Here is a 17,421-nt window from a genome sequence, read left to right on the forward strand (position 1 = left end):
ATTCGGGTTGTCTCCCTTTTAGGTCCATTCAAGACTGTCATTGCTGTGCCGCCGCTGCTGCCCTTTGGGGGAATTTGGCTCCCCGCCCGCACCTGTCCTGCTTCCTATGTGGGGCCCTCCAGGTGTGGCGAGCACCTTTCCAAAGGAGTATGCACAGTTGGAAGGTGGAGAGAGGAAGAAAGGGGCGAGTGTTTCTGCAACCCTCTGGAGCGTTTTGCATCCTCCTCCGTCTTTCAGCACTCTTTAGGGTGTAGCCCCTGGCTTGACAGATAGTGTTGAGTTGCCTAAGGGCTTGAGCCGCTCCCACTACTAATTGCACCGCGACACGGTGATACACCTTTTAGAGTTTCCCCCAGCCCCTTTCTTATATTACACAGAGCTTTCTAGTTACATTTGTAGTGTCTTTTGGACTTCCTAACATCTGAGCGGTAAATACTCTGTTTTGCGTACAGGGAGGTTGAAACCTGAGTGATCTTCCTAGACATTACATTTATTGAGCTCCTCATTCGTTCAGCAATTATTGATATGTGCCAGTCCCTGTCCTAAGTGCAGGAGATAGAATATTGAATAAGAAAACATGATCCCTGCTGTCACGTGGGGGAGACAGATGATAAAAAAGCAAGCAAGTAAGATAATTTTAGGTAGAAGAGCTATGAAAAAAAAAACAGTAGTGGGATGTGGTGGTGGTCGAGGGCTAGATTGGTTGTTAAGAGAAGACCACTGCTAAGTTTTCTGCTTTGTTGCCTTTAATCCAAACCACAGCCCTATGGGGGTGCTAGTGTTATTATCAGGCCCATTTTATGGATGGGGTCTGGGGTTCAGAGAGGTTGTGAGTTGCCCAAAGCCGCACAGATAGAAAGCAGCAGAGTTGAGATTAATACGCAGACAGCCTGAGGTCAGAGTCTGTTCCCAACCACAATCTGAATTGCTCAAAGACTCTGAGAGATAATGGCAGAAGACTCCCACTCAAATGAAACAGAACTTTCTTTGGCTAAGTTACTTAGTGGCATTCCAAGAAATACTGGGGAAATTTTCTGGGTGCAGGCTACTAACAAGCTAATGCTTTTTACTTTCTGTTGCTTGTGTTGAACAATACTGAAGGCACCTTGGTGTGGTGGACTAGCCTAGTTCTGCCTCGTTTCTAATTGTGTGATGTTGGGCGGGTTACAAAACTTCACTAAACTTCTGTCTCCTCCTCTGCAAAATGTGACTGTTTATCCCTTGTCTATCTCACAGATTTACTGTAGGGAAAAAAATTACATAAATGGATCTCATTGTCTGGTTGTTTTCATCACTGTATCCTTTGTGCCAAGCACAGGCCTGCTATATAGTAGATAGTAAATATTTGCTGAATGAGGTGTAGGGGAGCAGAATTTACTATCTCTAAAGTGTCTCTTTGGCTTGATTATTTTTGAGAACAAAAGACTCAGGAAGAAACTTTGACCTTCCCCAACTGCCTGAAAGAATTTAAGGTAGAAGGCCTATTTCAGGAAGTAGCTATCAGCATAGAGAACTATAGTGTAAGATGAACTAGGTGTGGTAGACAGGGAGGAACCAAGCAAGGCCCACTTGATCAAAGTCCTCTCCATGTCTCATTGTCTCTGCAAGGCACAGCCAACTTTTATTTACCAAACATTTGCTTTTCTGTCTCCATGTGAATTATCTTCCTCCCCTTTGAAGTCCCAAACCAGGACCCCCAACATCCTCCTTTGTCTTTAGCTGAAGGTGGTGTTTAAGGATGTAGCTTCAGCCATTTTGGTGAGTTACCCAGTTTTCCTGGGTTTCTTCCAGGTATACCTGTTATTAAACTTGTTTGATTTTCTCCTGCTACTCTGTCTCAGGTCAGTTTAATTCGTAGGCCAGGCAGAAGAACCTAGAGTAGAGGAATATTTCTTCCTCCCTTACAGAAGAAATAAATAATGTTAAAAAAGTGTTTTGTAAACTATATTATACTCTACATATGCTCACTTTTGGAATTGGCCTTGGAGAGATCTGAGCGAGCACGTTGAAGTTCGGTATAGTGTGGACATCACAGGTTCTTACGATCTAGAGAGGAGGTTGTTGGGGGATGTAAGACCTGTATTTAATAGGAAAAACAAGTATCATAATTTACTATCATTGTGGCAGTTAACTCCAGCTCTGTCTCCACATTAACTCCTGACTCTGTATAGTAGATAAACAGCTGCTTGGTTCATTCCCTCATTCAGCAAATATTTACTTAGTATATACTATGTAGCAGGCCCTGTGCTTGGCACAAGTGATACAATGGTGAAAAGAAACAGATGGTGGGAACCTTTATCTAATTTTTTTCCCCCTCAGTAATTCTGTGAGGTGGACAGGGTAGGAATAAGGCACACTTTACAGCGGAAGAAACCGAAACTTAATGAAGTCTTGTAGCTTTGACGGAAGGGCCAAGTAGTAAATATTTGGGGGCTTTGTGGGCCATACAGTCTCTTGAAAATACTCAGCTCTGCAGTTTTACTGCCAAGATAGCCATAGACAATACTTACATGTTTGAGTGTGGCTGTGTCTCAATAAAACTATTTCTAGACACTGAAATTTGAATAATTTTGTACACAAAATATTCTTCTTTTGATTTTTTCCCAAGAATTTAAAAACGTAGAGTACATTCGTAGTTGAAGGCCATTTAAACACAAGCAGTGGGCTGGTTTTGGCTGGTAGGCATGGTTCGTCTGTCTGTGCTGTATGTGATCAGTTCTCCAGGACCTGAGATAGAGTGCTTGTATAGGTCTCTCTCCCCTCACCCTAATATGTGGATGTTAAAATCCCTTGAAAAGAACGTCTTACAAGAGACATAGCTAAAAGAAATTCTTTTCTACAAGAAAAATTAATAACCTTAAAATGGCCCCTGTAGGTAATAGGTGGTTGTTGGGGGCTGATGGCGAGGACTGGAAATGAGGTTCAGTTGTCCTTGCCATTGGCAGTCTGCCTCCAGGCCAAATGGCTGTTATTGATTTGATCTGCTTTTATTGTACCGTTTAAGACTTGTAAGAGTGTTGTAGCACTGGAGTAGACACAGCTCATCTGTGGCTTGAGATTTCTCTGAGATTTGTGGTGGGATATCAGATTGCCCTTGCGTAATAAGTAAACTAAGAAATTGGTTCAATTTGTTCTGCAGCAGAATCAAATTCAAAGTTCACAGAGGTTACTTAATTTGGGCCTTCCATACTCATATCAAAGACACAGTGGGATAGGTTGCTTTTAAATCAATTTCAAAATCTTACATAATTCGTAATGAGGACGTGGTTGTTCTTTTACTAAAATGACATGCTCTCTTCTGTTAACTTTTTGACTCTCACAAGTACAGTCTTTAGAGAGAGAAAGTTGAGCAGAATTAAGAAAAGCTATAGAAAACATTTGCCCAGGGCCAGAGGAAGTTGGCTGCAGCCAAGTGAAGCAGACAGGTTCCGCTCAGGGATGCGCAGGTGTCCGGGGTCGGGCTCCTTCTCGCAAGCATGGCTGTTTATCGAAAAGAAATAGGGCTCAGCCAGAGTTCATTTGAAACCGAAGAGCTGTGGAACATGAGAGATGGAAGATTATAGATTTTTTCTAAAAAAAATCAGGTTGATACAGTTGGAGTTCAAGCGTAAACAGCCAACCAAGTTTATGAAGTTTTAGTGACCTGTAATATGCTTTGATAGCTGTTCTACTTTTGTTCCTTAAGATCTGACTTGTTGGGAGCCGTTGCACCATAAATAGAGTTGCAGTCTCACATTTTAATAAATTGTAAGATTTATATGTCCGCAAATAAATGACATTGACGTCTCCTTCTTAACAGGGTGGAAGAATGAAAGAAAAGAAAGATGAAAGAATGTTGAACCACTTTGTATGGCTGTATGATGGAAGGAACCGGAAGTGAGAACTCCTGCAGTAGAACTCTGGGATGGCTTCAGCGAGATAACGATGCTAAACCATGGCTTTGGAAATTCTCTAATTGCTTTTCTCGTCCTGAGCAGACGTTGCCACTTAGTCCCCAAACGGTAACTATGTGCAAGGCTAAGGACATAGCGAATTCCTTACGCAAATAGAGGAGAGGTCCGTTTGGCCTGGGCTGGGCTCTCTCTCTGGAGGCTGCACTGGGTTCTCCGTTGTACCCTCCTTCTAGTACTGCTTGGAGCACAGTATTATAATTCCTGACTCAATGAGAGCATAGTTTAACTTCTTTACATCCACTCTTAAGGAACAGTAGATGGTTGAAGAAATATTTAATGTTAACATTTTGGGAAGATTTGTTTCTCATTAAAGTCACATGTTCCAAAGATTAAATCCATCTTGTAGAATCGGAGGAGAGTACAAAACAGGTTTTATTTTACTGTGGCCTTCTGAGTTTTGAGTCTTACAATCAAGGAAAGATTGATAGGACCTTATTGACAGTCTTTTCCTGTTCAAGATTTCTCTTGAGTATTTAAATATGCCTGTAACGTCTTCCTTTTTCTTTTCATAGTGATCTTAACTACTTCTGATTTCATTTCATGCATCGTTACCACTTGTCTATTTCATTTTTTTTTTTTTACTATTGCACTTAGGATTTAAATGAGACTTTACTGTGAATTTCTATAAGGGTATTAATAATAACTTAAAAAAGAAATCAAATTCCCCATCTTCTCCTGGTTTCCATTATGTAGTTATCTTTGTTGCATGGCATCAGTAATTGGGGTCGTTCCAGAAGTGTTTGACTTTAGGGACAGTTGACAGCAGGGTTGGCCGCTCAAGCAGGGCTTCCTGGGATGGCAGGTCAGGCCCTCGTGGAGTCACACGGTACAGAATCGCACTCTCAACTTTACAGATCCAGAAACGCGATTTTGTCTGTGGCACCCAGAATCGAGTACATTCAGGGGGACCAAGTTATAGTCCCCCTGCCCATAAGAGCCAGATCTAGATTAATCAGAATGCCAGTGAATTAATTTCCAGCCTGAACTCTAATTACCAAGAGGGCAGAACACACTGCTTGTCGGCTCATCAGTCCATTGCCGTTACCTCCTTTTTAGGAAAAGTCTCACTGCAAACCCAGATTTCTCCCAAATGAGCGTACCCTCCCACCTGAGTGTAGAATCATGGCAAAAGGAGTACAATCCCAGCAGTCAGACGGCCCCTCCTGTGCTCTGAGGGGTGAGCGTGTGGCGGTCACTGTATCAGGGCATCCTCTTCAGCCTCAGTTTCTGCAGTCAGCCAAGAAAGGCTGTTGATGAGTTGACCCCTCTCAGTGGCCAGGCGCGCTGCTGAGTCCTTTATGTGCAGTATCCCACTTTGTCCTTCTGACAGCTATCGGAGCACATTCTGTTCTTTCCAACTGAAGGATGAGGAAACTGAAGCCCACGGAGGTTAATCACTTACTCAGGGTCGTAAAACTATTGAGTATCACATTCAAACCCAGGTCTCTGACACCAGTGCCATACCATAAGCCTTAGAAAGGTACTAGCCTCATGTGTCTGTGTTGGAGGCATATGACAAACCATTTCTCTTGTGTCTTTTTAGATAGTTATCTTATTACTCTAGTTCTTTTCACTGGCTGCAAAATAGTTGTTGGCATTATGGCTTTAGGACATGATATCCTAGGGTTTGCTAAATGTCATCAGGAACATGTTTTAAGACCTTTCCACAGACAGGCCACTGGGGCGGGTGGCTCATCTCATCCTTAGGGTTTGGCATCTTCTTCTCTGGAGGACTTTCCTAAAACCCCTTTACGGTCTGACTGCAAGAACTATTAAATATTTTCCTCACAGCACTTGGCCTGTAAGCCCTCTTTATGGAATGCTGTTTGTGACTCTGTTGTTTCCGTGCCATCTGCTTTGTCTTCAGAAGACCCCGTGAGGCAAGGGGAAGTTAGAAAGGGAGATCAGTGAGACGTGGCTGGGTAACCGGCTCACTGAAGATGTAAACAACCCCCCCCCCCCCCCCGTCTCTTAAGACTCAGGAAGGACACAGTCTTAGTTTCAACGGTCTGTTCGATGCTCATCTCCCGCAGGCCTCTCTGAAGAGAGCCCCTCGTTTTAGCTGCCGTTCCGTTTGTTGGGTTAAGATTGAGGGATGTAGGCAAGACTGAACACCATTTATTTCCGTTTCTGCATGCAGTAGGATGTACGTAACCCAAAGTCGCTGGCCTCATACAATTACCTTGTGTTGTGATTTTCTCCCTCAGAAAGATTACATGGAGAACAAGAAAGTCGCTGTGGAATTAAAGGATGCACCATCTCCCCTTCATGCTGGCTCTAAGCTTTTCCCAGCAGTCCCTCTTCCAGATATTCATTCTCTTCAGCAACCTAAAATACAGCTTTCAGCCGTCCCCAAAGTAAGCTGCTGTGCTCATTGCTCTAGTGAGCCCTCCACTTCGCCGATGCGTTTTGGTGGTGGCGGTGGCGGCGGTAGCGGAGGTGCTGGTAGCTTGATTCACACGGGCGCACTGTTAGACTCGCAGAGCAGCAGGACCATCACGTGTCAGGTAGGGTCCGGGCTTGCTTTCCAGTCTGCATCTTCACTCCAGAATGCCTCAGCTAGGAATAACTTGGCCGGCATTGCCAGTGACTTTCCCAGCATGCGTCTAGAAGGTAACCTCTCATCCTGCAAACACCTGCCCTGTTGTGGAAAGCTCCATTTCCAGTCCTGTCACGGTAACGTGCACCAGCTGCATCAGCTCCCGGCTCTGCAGGGCTGCCCCTCCGCTGGCTATTTCCCCTGTTCTGATTTCACAAGTGGGGCTCCCGGGCATTTGGAAGAGCACATTTCACAGTCGGAGCTAACGCCTCACCTGTGCACCAACTCTTTGCACCTAAATGTGGTACCTCCGGTTTGTTTAAAGGGCTCACTTTACTGCGAAGACTGCCTAAACAAGGTTCGTATCTTTTTCTTTGTTATGTTGGGTGCAGCTGAGGTTTGAGGAATGACTTTTTTAAAGCGGATCTATCTTGGAAAAGCTTTGTTGTGCTTGGGGTTGGAGATTCTTCCGTGATGTAGCTTTCTCCCCATCACCATAACTCCTGCTGGTCCTGAAAGAAGCGATGGGAGAGACCATTCGAAAAAGTGCAGAGTAATTATTGATGTAGTTGATGCCCTTAGAGTCACCTGTCGTCATAAATCTATTTCCCGCGTGTGAACGTAGTTCAGCCAAGCTTCGGGCTCTGTTTTGTCTTTAAAGGCTGGAGCACAGTTGTGATTACTTACAGCTAACACCTTATACACGGACCCATTCATGTAATGTAGGCAACTGCATGTTGTCCTTTTGTGATAACTTGGGGAACTTGAAACTTGGCCTCAGTCACACCAGTGTTCTAGTAAAGACTAATGCCCTTCACGTAAAGTGTGTCTGCGGTCTCCGTTGCCCCAGAATGTAAAGGTCTGACCATGTGAATATCTTCCCTGGTAATTTCAAGTCACTTCTTCAAGTGCATTTATGAATTGATAGCTCATAGTTCTGGGAAAGATGATTTGAAAATACATTTTATCAGAGGTTAGCAGGTGGAAAGGAGAAACACTTAGAATGTGTTTTCAGTTGTTGTATATATCTCTAGGTTCTGAAATGATGTATCTGAAACCTCCTCCTTTTTTAAAAAAATTTTAAAACAGCCGGCAAGAAATAGTATAATTGATGCTGCTAAAGTCTGGCCAAATATACCACCTCCAAATGCTCAGAGTGCACCTGTTACTATTCCTCTGTGTAATGGCTGCGGAACCAAAGGAACGGGCAAGGAGACCACGCTGTTATTGGCGACCAGTCTAGGCAAAGCTGCTTCGAAATTTGGTAAATGACACTATGGTATAAAATGTGCATATTTAGTTTTCAGTATCTAATACTAACACTGCATTTCGTTGCCTTTCAAAAACTCCTTGTGGTTCTAAAGCTACTGTGTATGTGAGTCTCCATTTCTCTCTTTTGGCAGAAATCTTTTTATTCTCATAGACCACGAAGTCATTTCCCCTTTATGTCGGGCCGAGGCTATTTGAGATCAGAAGCTGTGGTAGTAAAATGGGGAGTATATTAGGAGAAATAAGTGTTGGAGGGAACTTGGTGTCAACTTAGGTTCATAATCACACTTGGTGATTGTCTGCTCGCTGGAAGTTCCTAGTATTTAGAAAGATTTAGTAATGGCTGATGAAAAACTGTATATGAAAACCTAAGATCATTTCCCCAAAAGGTAGTTAACGTGATATTTTATCTTTCAACAACACTCTTTAAACTGTTAAATCCAATGTTAATGCAATGTTAAAAATCATTTAAAATCAAAGACAGTAACAACTTCACCCCTCGTCGCCTCTTCCCTGTTCTTCATTCTTGGTAGGTGGACAGATGTGGGCAGAGCATGAAAATCAGACCCCAGGGCTGCAGGGTCCATTCACCTCTGTGTAGTGTTCAGAGAGGCAGAGCTGGTCAGCACGAGAATGGCTCGTGCTTTGCCGTGGGTTTATTGTGGGCTTAAAGTAACTTGACCTTTAGATTTGTTCTCTCCTAAAAATAGGAATAATCACTTAGAGATATTATGGCAACTTGGGTTGTTTGTCTTATTAGGTCAACCAATGAGGTTGGTGTCCTTAAACTTAACTTCAATCAATAATTTCGTCTTTCTACCACTAAGAACGATAGGTAGCTGCCTATTATTGTAATTTGCCGTTTCTCTTTCACTATGTGTAATTGAAAGTGTTCATATTTCTTAAGGGTCACCGGAAGTTGGACTAGCTGGACAGGTGCTAGAAAACTTACCCCCCATTGGGGTGTTTTGGGATATTGAAAACTGCTCAGTTCCCTCTGGCCGTTCAGCTACTGCTGTTGTACAGAGAATCCGTGAGAAGTTTTTTAAAGGCCACAGAGAAGCAGAATTCATCTGTGTGTGTGACATCAGTAAGGAAAACAAAGAAGTTATTCAAGAGCTGAATAATTGCCAGGTAAAAACAAAAAGAATTTTAATCTGTTATGTTAGAAGAATAAGCACATGTGATTTTTTTTTTTAAAGAATTCCAATTCAAAATTGGTTTAATAATATGCATTTGTGCTAAGGTTGCAAATGAAGGATATTAGCAGATTATTTCCAAAGTTCCAGAAATCATTTAATCATATCTGATCTTTCAATAATGCTATTTCTATGTGACTAGAGCTATACTAGTTTAACGGTTACATATGTATCGTTTCCTTTGATTTGCATAATTGCTCTGTGAACAATGGTCACAGGATTTATTATTTGAAATTTACAAATGCAACTGAAGCCCCAAGAGATTAAGCAATTTTTTAAAGATCATATGGCCAGTAAGTGGATGAACTAGAATTTCAATCCAAATTGTCTGACCTCAAAGTCTGTTCTCTTAAGCTGGAATTCAAACCCAGTTCTTCTGACTTAGACAAGTAATTCCTTTGATATGCCATATTGTTGCCTAAAATTATGTTTATATTGCTTACAAAACTAGTAAATCCTATTGTGTATTGCAGGTAGTTGAGGCATCTCTCAAAACAAACCTTTCCTCGCTTTGGAAACTGTTGCACGTGGGCCTGATCGTTATAACAAGAGTAAACACATCTTAGCTCCCTTAGGGACAGGGGTCTCTCCTCTCCTACTCCCTAACCCAGATCCTGACAGCCATAGACAATGTATAGCATAGACAAATGACATCAAATATAGCCCCAAATCTGACCGTAATCATCTGTCAAATCTCTACCAATCCAAAATTGTTGGCAAAAGCTATTAGTGAGAGCTAATATAATTTGAACTACTTCAAGTTTCACTTCCTTTTCTCTGCAAGGGGGATGGATGAGGTGCAAAAGCAGAAGGTTAGAGATGAGAGCAGGGGTAGTCATGGGGCCAGTTAATTTGTATCGAGAAGCAAATTTGAAATTACTGAGATCTGGTTGTAATTTTCTTCCATTCGTAAGTGGCAATAATAACATTAAAAGAGTTCTTTCCAGGGCCGGCCTGGTGGCGCAGCAGTTAAGTTTGTACACTCCGCTTCGGCAGCCCAGGGTTCACCAGTTCGGATCCTGGGCACAGACCTGCACACTGCTTGCCAAGCCATGCTGTGGCAGGCATCCCACATATAAAGTAGAAGAAGATGGGTGCAGATGTTAGTTCAGGGCCAATCTTCCTCAAAAAAAAAACAAAATATTCTTTCCTCAAGGCCTATCCATTAAGATGTGGCAGAAGGTGTCGTGATCTTCTAACCTCAGCTCTTGCTCATTTGTCCTTGTTATTGATGCAGGTAACCGTTGCCCACATCAATGCTACTGCGAAGAATGCTGCTGACGATAAACTTCGCCAGAGCCTCCGAAGGTTTGCAAATACGCACACCGCCCCAGCCACTGTGGTTCTCGTGTCAAGTAAGTCTAGCGACGTCTGCTGATCTCAGCACAACTCACTGCCTGGGTATTATCACAGAAGCCAAAACGTGTTAAAGTAAAATGTGCCCCCGGAGAGGCTGAAGTGATGGGGTATATTTATGTCTCTCATCACTTACCTCTGCGAACTGTTTAGAAAAAAATCGGGTCTACGTGGATTTCTGTATTTTCTTCTTGAAACTTGAGTAAGGATTCTTGTGGGGTCACGTTGATTCAAGAAAATGTAATATATATGTTTTTTTACCCCAGGCCCAGTATTGCTAATTTTAAAAATCTAAGATCATTTCCAAAGTTGAGGCTCCCCAAAATATTAATATTTGCTCCATTTACTTCTGGAAGTAGCATGTGTCTTGGGATTCAATATAAATAAGTGGTAAAATTGTCTTACTGTATTAATTCTTCTGATACGAGAGAGGCTCCCGTTTTTAAATGGCTGGGAGGCGGGGGGACGGGGAAGCAACTTGGAATACAATCCGGCCATTCCTTCCTTCTCAGTGGGCGTCAGTGGAGTTGTCTGTCTCTGTCACGTGTTTCTAACGTTTGGGGATGGGGTGGGGTGTACCTTTCTTTCAGCTGACGTCAATTTCGCTTTGGAACTTAGTGACCTGAGACACAGGCATGGTTTCCACATAATCTTGGTCCATAAAAACCAGGCCTCAGAAGCACTGCTGCACCACGCTAACGAGCTCATCAGATTTGAAGAATTCATTTCCGACTTACCCCCCAGGTTGCCACTAAAAATGCCAGTAAGTGGGTTTGCGTTCTTTTTCCGTATTCCAACCTTAGGTTATGGAGGCTAAAGACAGCCCTCAACAAGGGGTCTCCAAGCCCAGGTGAGGCTTTTCCTTGTAGGAGACTGGCCAGATTTTGAAACGAGGCTTAGAAACCTTCAGTTCTTCTCTTACATGTACAGAGAATTGTTAAGTATGAATCTTCTTTTATTTTTTCAAAATATCGTAGAGAATTGACTTGTAGGTTTACCTTACCAGCAGTCCCTTGCCAATGTCTCCAAAGCTAGCAATGTTTTGTCAGGTGGATGGAAGTAATGGAGTAAGAGTTATTATTCTTTCTGCTTCCAAGTATTATGGGTAAAGAATATGAGAATGATTTGCACCTACTGGTGTGACAGGTTGAAGAGAAATCAATGGAGTAATTGTATCATTTTTAGGCATTTAATCCTTAGGCTCCAGCGGCCTCTGAGCCTATGTTTTCTGTCGTGCACACGCACAGTTAGGAGGAGTGGTTATAGCTACACCTGTAGCCTGTTAAGCCCATGATAGGAGAACGTGAGCATATTTCCAGCAGGGTAAGCTTTTCTGATAGCCTTGATTTGGAATAAGAATGTTCGTTGCCGTGCTGAGCTGTGTTTAAGCTGTTGGGGGCATCTGTGTAACTTAAAGAAATAGTAATAATGGAGAGGAGCTGCAGTGTGGATGAAGCAGAAGAGTGGGCAGTCCCATACGTTAAATGCAGGTTTAACATAATCTAATAACTTGAGAGCTACAGAGCTCCCTTAGAAATGATCTCCTCCGACGTCCTCATCTTAGGCAGAAGGAGGTCAGCACTTAGAGAAAGGAGGCAGGTCGCTGGGAGTCACACCATTCCACTGCAGCAGAACAGAGATGGGACCCCGCTCTCCCAGTTCAAACACGGGCGCTGCTTGTCCCACTGCATCTCCAGTGCCCAACAGGCCGAGATTAAACACGTGCTGAGGACAGCCTGCAGCCTTCTGGCCCCAACAGTGACATCCACACAGGCCTTACTTCAGCCTTTGGAGCTGCTCCCCCGATCCACCTTTGTTCTTCATTATGGTTTTAGTCTTTTGGCTTTGGCTACGTTTCCTCTCTCTGCTTCTGTTTGGGACTCATTTTCTAACCTGAAGGCCTTTAAGACGAATGTAATGTTTTAGGTGAGAGATTACCCGCTTTGGAGATCCTTATTCCTTATGGTTAAGAAAAAAAAAAAAAGAGGGGCCGCCCTGGTGGTGCAGTGGTTAAGTTTGCACATTCCACCTCAGCAGCCCAGAGTTCGCCAGTTCGAATCCCAGGTGTGGACCTACACACTGCTCAACAAGCCATGCTGTGGCAGGCGTCCCACATATAAAGTAGAGGAAGATGGGCACAGATGTCAGCTCAGGGCCAGTCTTCCTCAGCAAAAAGAGGAGGATTGGCAGCAGATATTAGCACAGGGCTAATCCTCATCAAAAAAAAAGAAAAAAAAGACCTGATTATTCAGAACATTAAATCTTGCCAGTCTCATTTACTAGAGTGATAACTTAAGATACGTTTTTCTTTCTGTGTGTCTTCAGTCTAAATAAGTTAACCTTCTCCTGTCTAAATCACTGTTACCTCCCCTCCAGTGTCATTACTTAAGTCTGGAGGTGGCTCATTGGAATTCTTACTTGGTGACTGAGCGTGCGCCCTTGAGTTAACCTGTTGTAACCTTTTCCTCTGTATCAGCAGTGCCACACTCTGCTCTATGTTTATAACCTACCAGCAAATAAAGATGGCAAGAGCATCAGCAACAGGCTCCGACGCCTGTCCGATAATTGTGGTGGGAAAGTGCTGAGCATCACAGGCTGCAGTGCAATTCTCCGCTTCATAAACCAGGATAGTGCAGAGCGGGCTCAGAAGCGCATGGAGAATGAGGATGTCTTTGGTAATAGGATCATTGTGTCATTCACTCCAAAAAATAGAGAACTCTGTGAAACAAAGAGTTCCAATGCACTTACCGATAAGGTGAAGTCTCCAAAAAAACTTAAGAATCCCAAACTGTGCCTCGTCAAAGATGCAAGCGAACAGCCTGCCAGTGCCAGAGCCACGCCTGGAAAAGGGTCGCAGGCCAATTCGGGATCTGCCACCAAAAACACAAATGTGAAAAGTTTACAGGTAATCTTGAGACCTCTTGCTCTCTGAAGTTTATGGTAGGTTTCATAGGCTGTGTTTTATATGCCCACTTGGCTTTCGGTGTGTCCTTTTTCGATGATCCTCAAAGTCAAGTGTTTTCTGGACGGGGTCGGACACGTCTTGGGTACTTACATTTTAAACTCCACCGTACTTGTCTCTCTGAAGGAGCTGTGCCGCCTGGAGTCGAAGACTGGTGTTAGAATCAGTGAGCCCCAGCAAGGTACCCCGAGGCTGGTGGCACCTCCTCACAGAACCCCGAGTGCCACCGCACCCACACCTAAGAGCTCGGGCCTGGCAGAATCCGTTTACAAAAGCAATCCGAAGTAGGTGAAATCGCTCTTCCTCGTGGTTGCTTCTCTAAGGTGAAGGAAAACCAATGACCGTTCACCTTCGATTTTTCCCTCTGTTAGAAAAGAGAGCCTCAGTGCCCGAAGTGTCAGCAGTTCTCCTGTAGAGAAAAAAGATCAAGAGGAGACTGCGTTCCAAGTGAGTTACCCATCGGCTTTTAGCAAGCTGATTGCATCGAGGCAAGTCGGTCCTCTGCTCGCGCCTCAGTCTTGGGCTTCTCGGTAAGTCCAGCTGCTTGATTTATGGGGTGGATCCGTGCAGTAGAAAGGATATCACAATAATATGTCTGTTTAAGGGAATCCAGGCAGTGGAGAAGCACATAAAGTAAAGGAAGCTATTCACCCCTCCTCCGCCTGCCCCCTTTCCTCAGGTAATCCCAGCTGACACCTAGGGGCAGCGCTTCTCACCATTTCTCCCTCTTGGCAAGCAGAGGTCAGAGAGAGAAGCATGTCCTGACCAAGGATGGGAGGCGCATTACCATTTCCTCATCACTTCATCGTGTTGAGGAAAAAGCCCAAACTGGATGTGACTTGGTTATTCTTTTTTTTTTTTTTTAATTAATGTTATGATAGATTACAACCTTGTGAGATTTCAGTTGTACATTTTTGTTAGTCATGTTGTGGGTACACCACTTCCCCCTCCGTACCCTCCCCCCACCCCCCCTTTTCCCTGGTAACCACCAATCAGATCTCCTTATCAGTATACTAATTTCCACCTATGAGTGGAGTCATATAGAGTTCGTCTTTCTCTGACTGGCTTATTTCGCTTAACATAATACCCTCGAGGTCCATCCACGTTGTTGTGAATGGGCCAATTTTGTCTTTTTTTTTGGCTGAGTAGTATTCCATTGTGTATATATACCACATCTTCTTTATCCAATCATCAGTTTCTGGGCATGTAGGCTGGTTCCACGTCTTGGCTATTGTAAATAATGCTGCGATGAACATAGGGGTGCAACGGACTCTTGATATTTCTGATATCAGGTTCTTAGGATAGATACCCAGTAATGGGATGGCTGGGTCATAGGGTATTTCTATTTTTAACTTTTTGAGAAATCTCCATACTGTTTTCCATAGTGGCTGTACCAGTTTGCATTCCCACCAACAGTGTATGAGGGTTCCTTTTTCTCCACAACCTCTCCAACATTTGTCACTCTTGGTTTTGGATGTTTTTGCCAATCTAACGGGTATAAGGTGATATCTTAGTGTAGTTTTGATTTGTATTTCCCTGATGATTAGCGATGATGAACATCTTTTCATGTGTCTATTGGCCATATTCATATCTTCTTTTGAGAAATGTCTGTTCATGTCCTCTGCCCATTTTTTGATCGGGTTGTTTGTTTTTTTGTTGTTAAGTAGTGTGAGTTCTTTGTATATTATGGAGATTAACCCTTTATCAGATAAGTGGCTTGTAAATATTTTTTCCCAATTAGTGAGCTGTTTTTTAGTTTCAATCCTGTTTTCCCTTGCCTTGAAGAAGCTCTTTAGTCTGATGAAGTCCCATTTGTTTATTCTTTCTATTGTTTCCCTCAACTGAGGAGTTACAGTGTCCGAAAAGATTCTTTTGAAACTGATGTCAAAGAGTGTACTGCCTATATTCTCTTCCAAAAGACTTATTGTCTCAGGCCTAATCTTTAGGTCTTTGATCCATTTTGAGTTTATTTTGGTGTGTGGTGAAAAAGAATGGTCAATTTTCAATCTTTTGCATGTGGCTGTCCAGTTTTCCCAGCACCATTTGTTGAAGAGACTTTCTTTTCTCCATTGTAGGTCCTCTGCTCCTTTGTCGAAGATTAGCTGTCCATAGATGTGTGGTTTTATCTCTGGGCTTTCAATTCTGTTCCATTGATCTGTGGACCTGTTTTTGTACCAGTACCATGCTGTTTTGATCACTGTAGCTTTGTAGTATGTTTTGAAATCGGGGATTGTGATTCCGCCGGCTTTGTTTTTCTTGCTCAGGATTGCTTTAGCAATTCGCGGTCTTTTGTTGCCCCATATGAATTTTAGGATTGTTTGTTCAATTTCTGTGAAGAATGTTCTTGGGATTCTGATTGGGATAGCATTGAATCTGTATATTGCTTTAGGTAGTATGGACATTTTAACTATGTTTATTCTTCCAATCCATGTGCAAGGAATGTCTTTCCATCTCTTTATGTCATCGCCAATTTCTTTCAAGAAAGTCTTGTAGTTTTCCTTGTATAGATCCTTCACTTCCTTGGTTAAGTTTATCCCAAGGTATTTTATTCTTTTCGTTGCGATTGTGAATGGGATTGAGTTCCTGAGTTCTTTTTCTGTTAGTTCATTGTTAGTGTATAGAAATGCTACTGATTTATGCACGTTAATTTTATACCCTGCTACTTTGCTGTAGTTGTTGATTATTTCTAATAGTTTTTCTGTGGATTCTTTGGGGTTTTTTATATATAAGATCATGTCGTCTGCAAACAACGAGAGTTTTACTTCTTCGTTACCTATTTGGATTCCTTTTATTTCTTTTTCCTGCCGAATTGCTCTGGCCAGCACCTCCAGTGCTATGTTGAATAGGAGTGGTGAAAGTGGGCACCCTTGTCTTGTTCCTGTCCTCAGAGGGATGGCTTTCAGTTTTTGTCCATTGAGTATGATGTTGGCTGTGGGTCTATCATATATGGCCTTTATTATGTTGAGGTACTTTCCTTCTATACCCATTTTACTGAGGGTTTTTATCATAAATGGGTGTTGGATCTTGTCGAATGCTTTCTCTGCATCTATTGAGATGATCATGTGGTTTTTGTTTTTCATTTTGTTGATGTAGTGTATCACGTTGATTGACTTGCGGATGTTGAACCATCCCTGTGTCCCTGGTATAAATCCCACTTGATCATGGTGTATAATCTTTTTGATGTATTGCTGTAATCGGTTTGCCAAAATTTTGTTGAGGATTTTTGCATCTATGTTCATCAGTGATATCGGCCTGTAGTTCTCCTTCTTTGTGTTGTCCTTGTCAGGTTTGGGGATCAGAGTGATGTTGGCTTCATAGAATGTGTTAGGGAGTTCTCCATCTTTCTCAATTTTCTGGAACAGTTTGAGGAGAATAGGTATTAAGTCTTCTTTGAATGTTTGGTAGAATTCTCCAGAGAAGCCGTCTGGTCCTGGACTCTTGTTTTTGGGGAGGTTTTTGATTACCGTTTCTATTTCCTTACTTGTGATTGGCCTATTCAGATTCCCCATTTCTTCCTGATTCAGTTTGGGGAGATTGTAGGAGTCTAGGAATTTGTCCATTTCTTTGTGACTTGGTTATTCTTATTCACAGGGTAATTCTCGGAAGCTGTTTGAGAAGTCAGGGCCTCTGTAAGCCACTGTGATGACCTATATAACACTTGTCTAAGCTTTCTAAACTCACACTGTGTTGTTCCGGAGCCTTGGAAGACAGAGGGGCCATCAGGCCGCGTTGCCTCCTGTGAGCGCTTTCTGGCGTTGTCTTGTTCTCCAGAGCTGGTGAAGGCTTCGTATGGGCAGTGGCTTTGAACCTGTCAAATTATGTCTAAAAATGCCCGTGAAAGTTTCCCGTACGTGGAGAAGGACTGTAGCACGTGAGCAGGAATGTCTGGCTTGTTCAGCGCTGGGGGAGATTAAATGACTTACGTTGGTGTCACAATCCAATGTCCTAAGAATAAATGCCCAAAGCAGAAAATTAGTTCATCAGACCTGCCTGTAATTTCTGCCTTTAGCTTAAATGATCCAATGAAAGAGTATTTGATACTAAGGAATTTATTCGTTGTTAATGAAGCGTCAACCGATAGTACCTTTGACAGTAAGTCTAAATCAGCGTACTAGTCCCCCTTATCTGTGGTGTCACTTTCCG

General features: G+C 42.9%; 1 protein-coding gene across 19 annotated transcripts in view; it reads left to right on the plus strand.

Moving 5' to 3' along the window:
• Positions 1–17,421, plus strand: part of MARF1 (meiosis regulator and mRNA stability factor 1) — a 43,376-nt gene that overhangs the window by 389 nt on the left and 25,566 nt on the right. For 3 of the 19 annotated variants that reach the window (XM_070566675.1, XM_070566676.1, XM_070566678.1), the window contains exons 2-10: positions 3,800–4,001; positions 6,161–6,850; positions 7,582–7,756; positions 8,669–8,895; positions 10,198–10,315; positions 10,907–11,079; positions 12,796–13,221; positions 13,405–13,562; positions 13,650–13,808. In XM_070566675.1, the coding sequence (XP_070422776.1) occupies positions 3,858–4,001; positions 6,161–6,850; positions 7,582–7,756; positions 8,669–8,895; positions 10,198–10,315; positions 10,907–11,079; positions 12,796–13,221; positions 13,405–13,562; positions 13,650–13,808 (2,270 nt within the window). In that variant the 5' untranslated portion in view covers positions 3,800–3,857. Of the gene's footprint in view, positions 1–27; positions 123–3,799; positions 4,002–6,160; positions 6,851–7,581; positions 7,757–8,668; positions 8,896–10,197; positions 10,316–10,906; positions 11,080–12,792; positions 13,222–13,404; positions 13,563–13,649; positions 13,809–17,421 lie in introns of those variants that run through there. The other 16 variants (XM_070566672.1, XM_070566674.1, XM_070566677.1 and 13 more) reach the window with 6 other exon arrangements.

This window comes from Equus przewalskii, chromosome 12 (assembly GCF_037783145.1).
Source record: "Equus przewalskii isolate Varuska chromosome 12, EquPr2, whole genome shotgun sequence".
Lineage (NCBI taxonomy): Eukaryota > Metazoa > Chordata > Mammalia > Perissodactyla > Equidae > Equus > Equus przewalskii.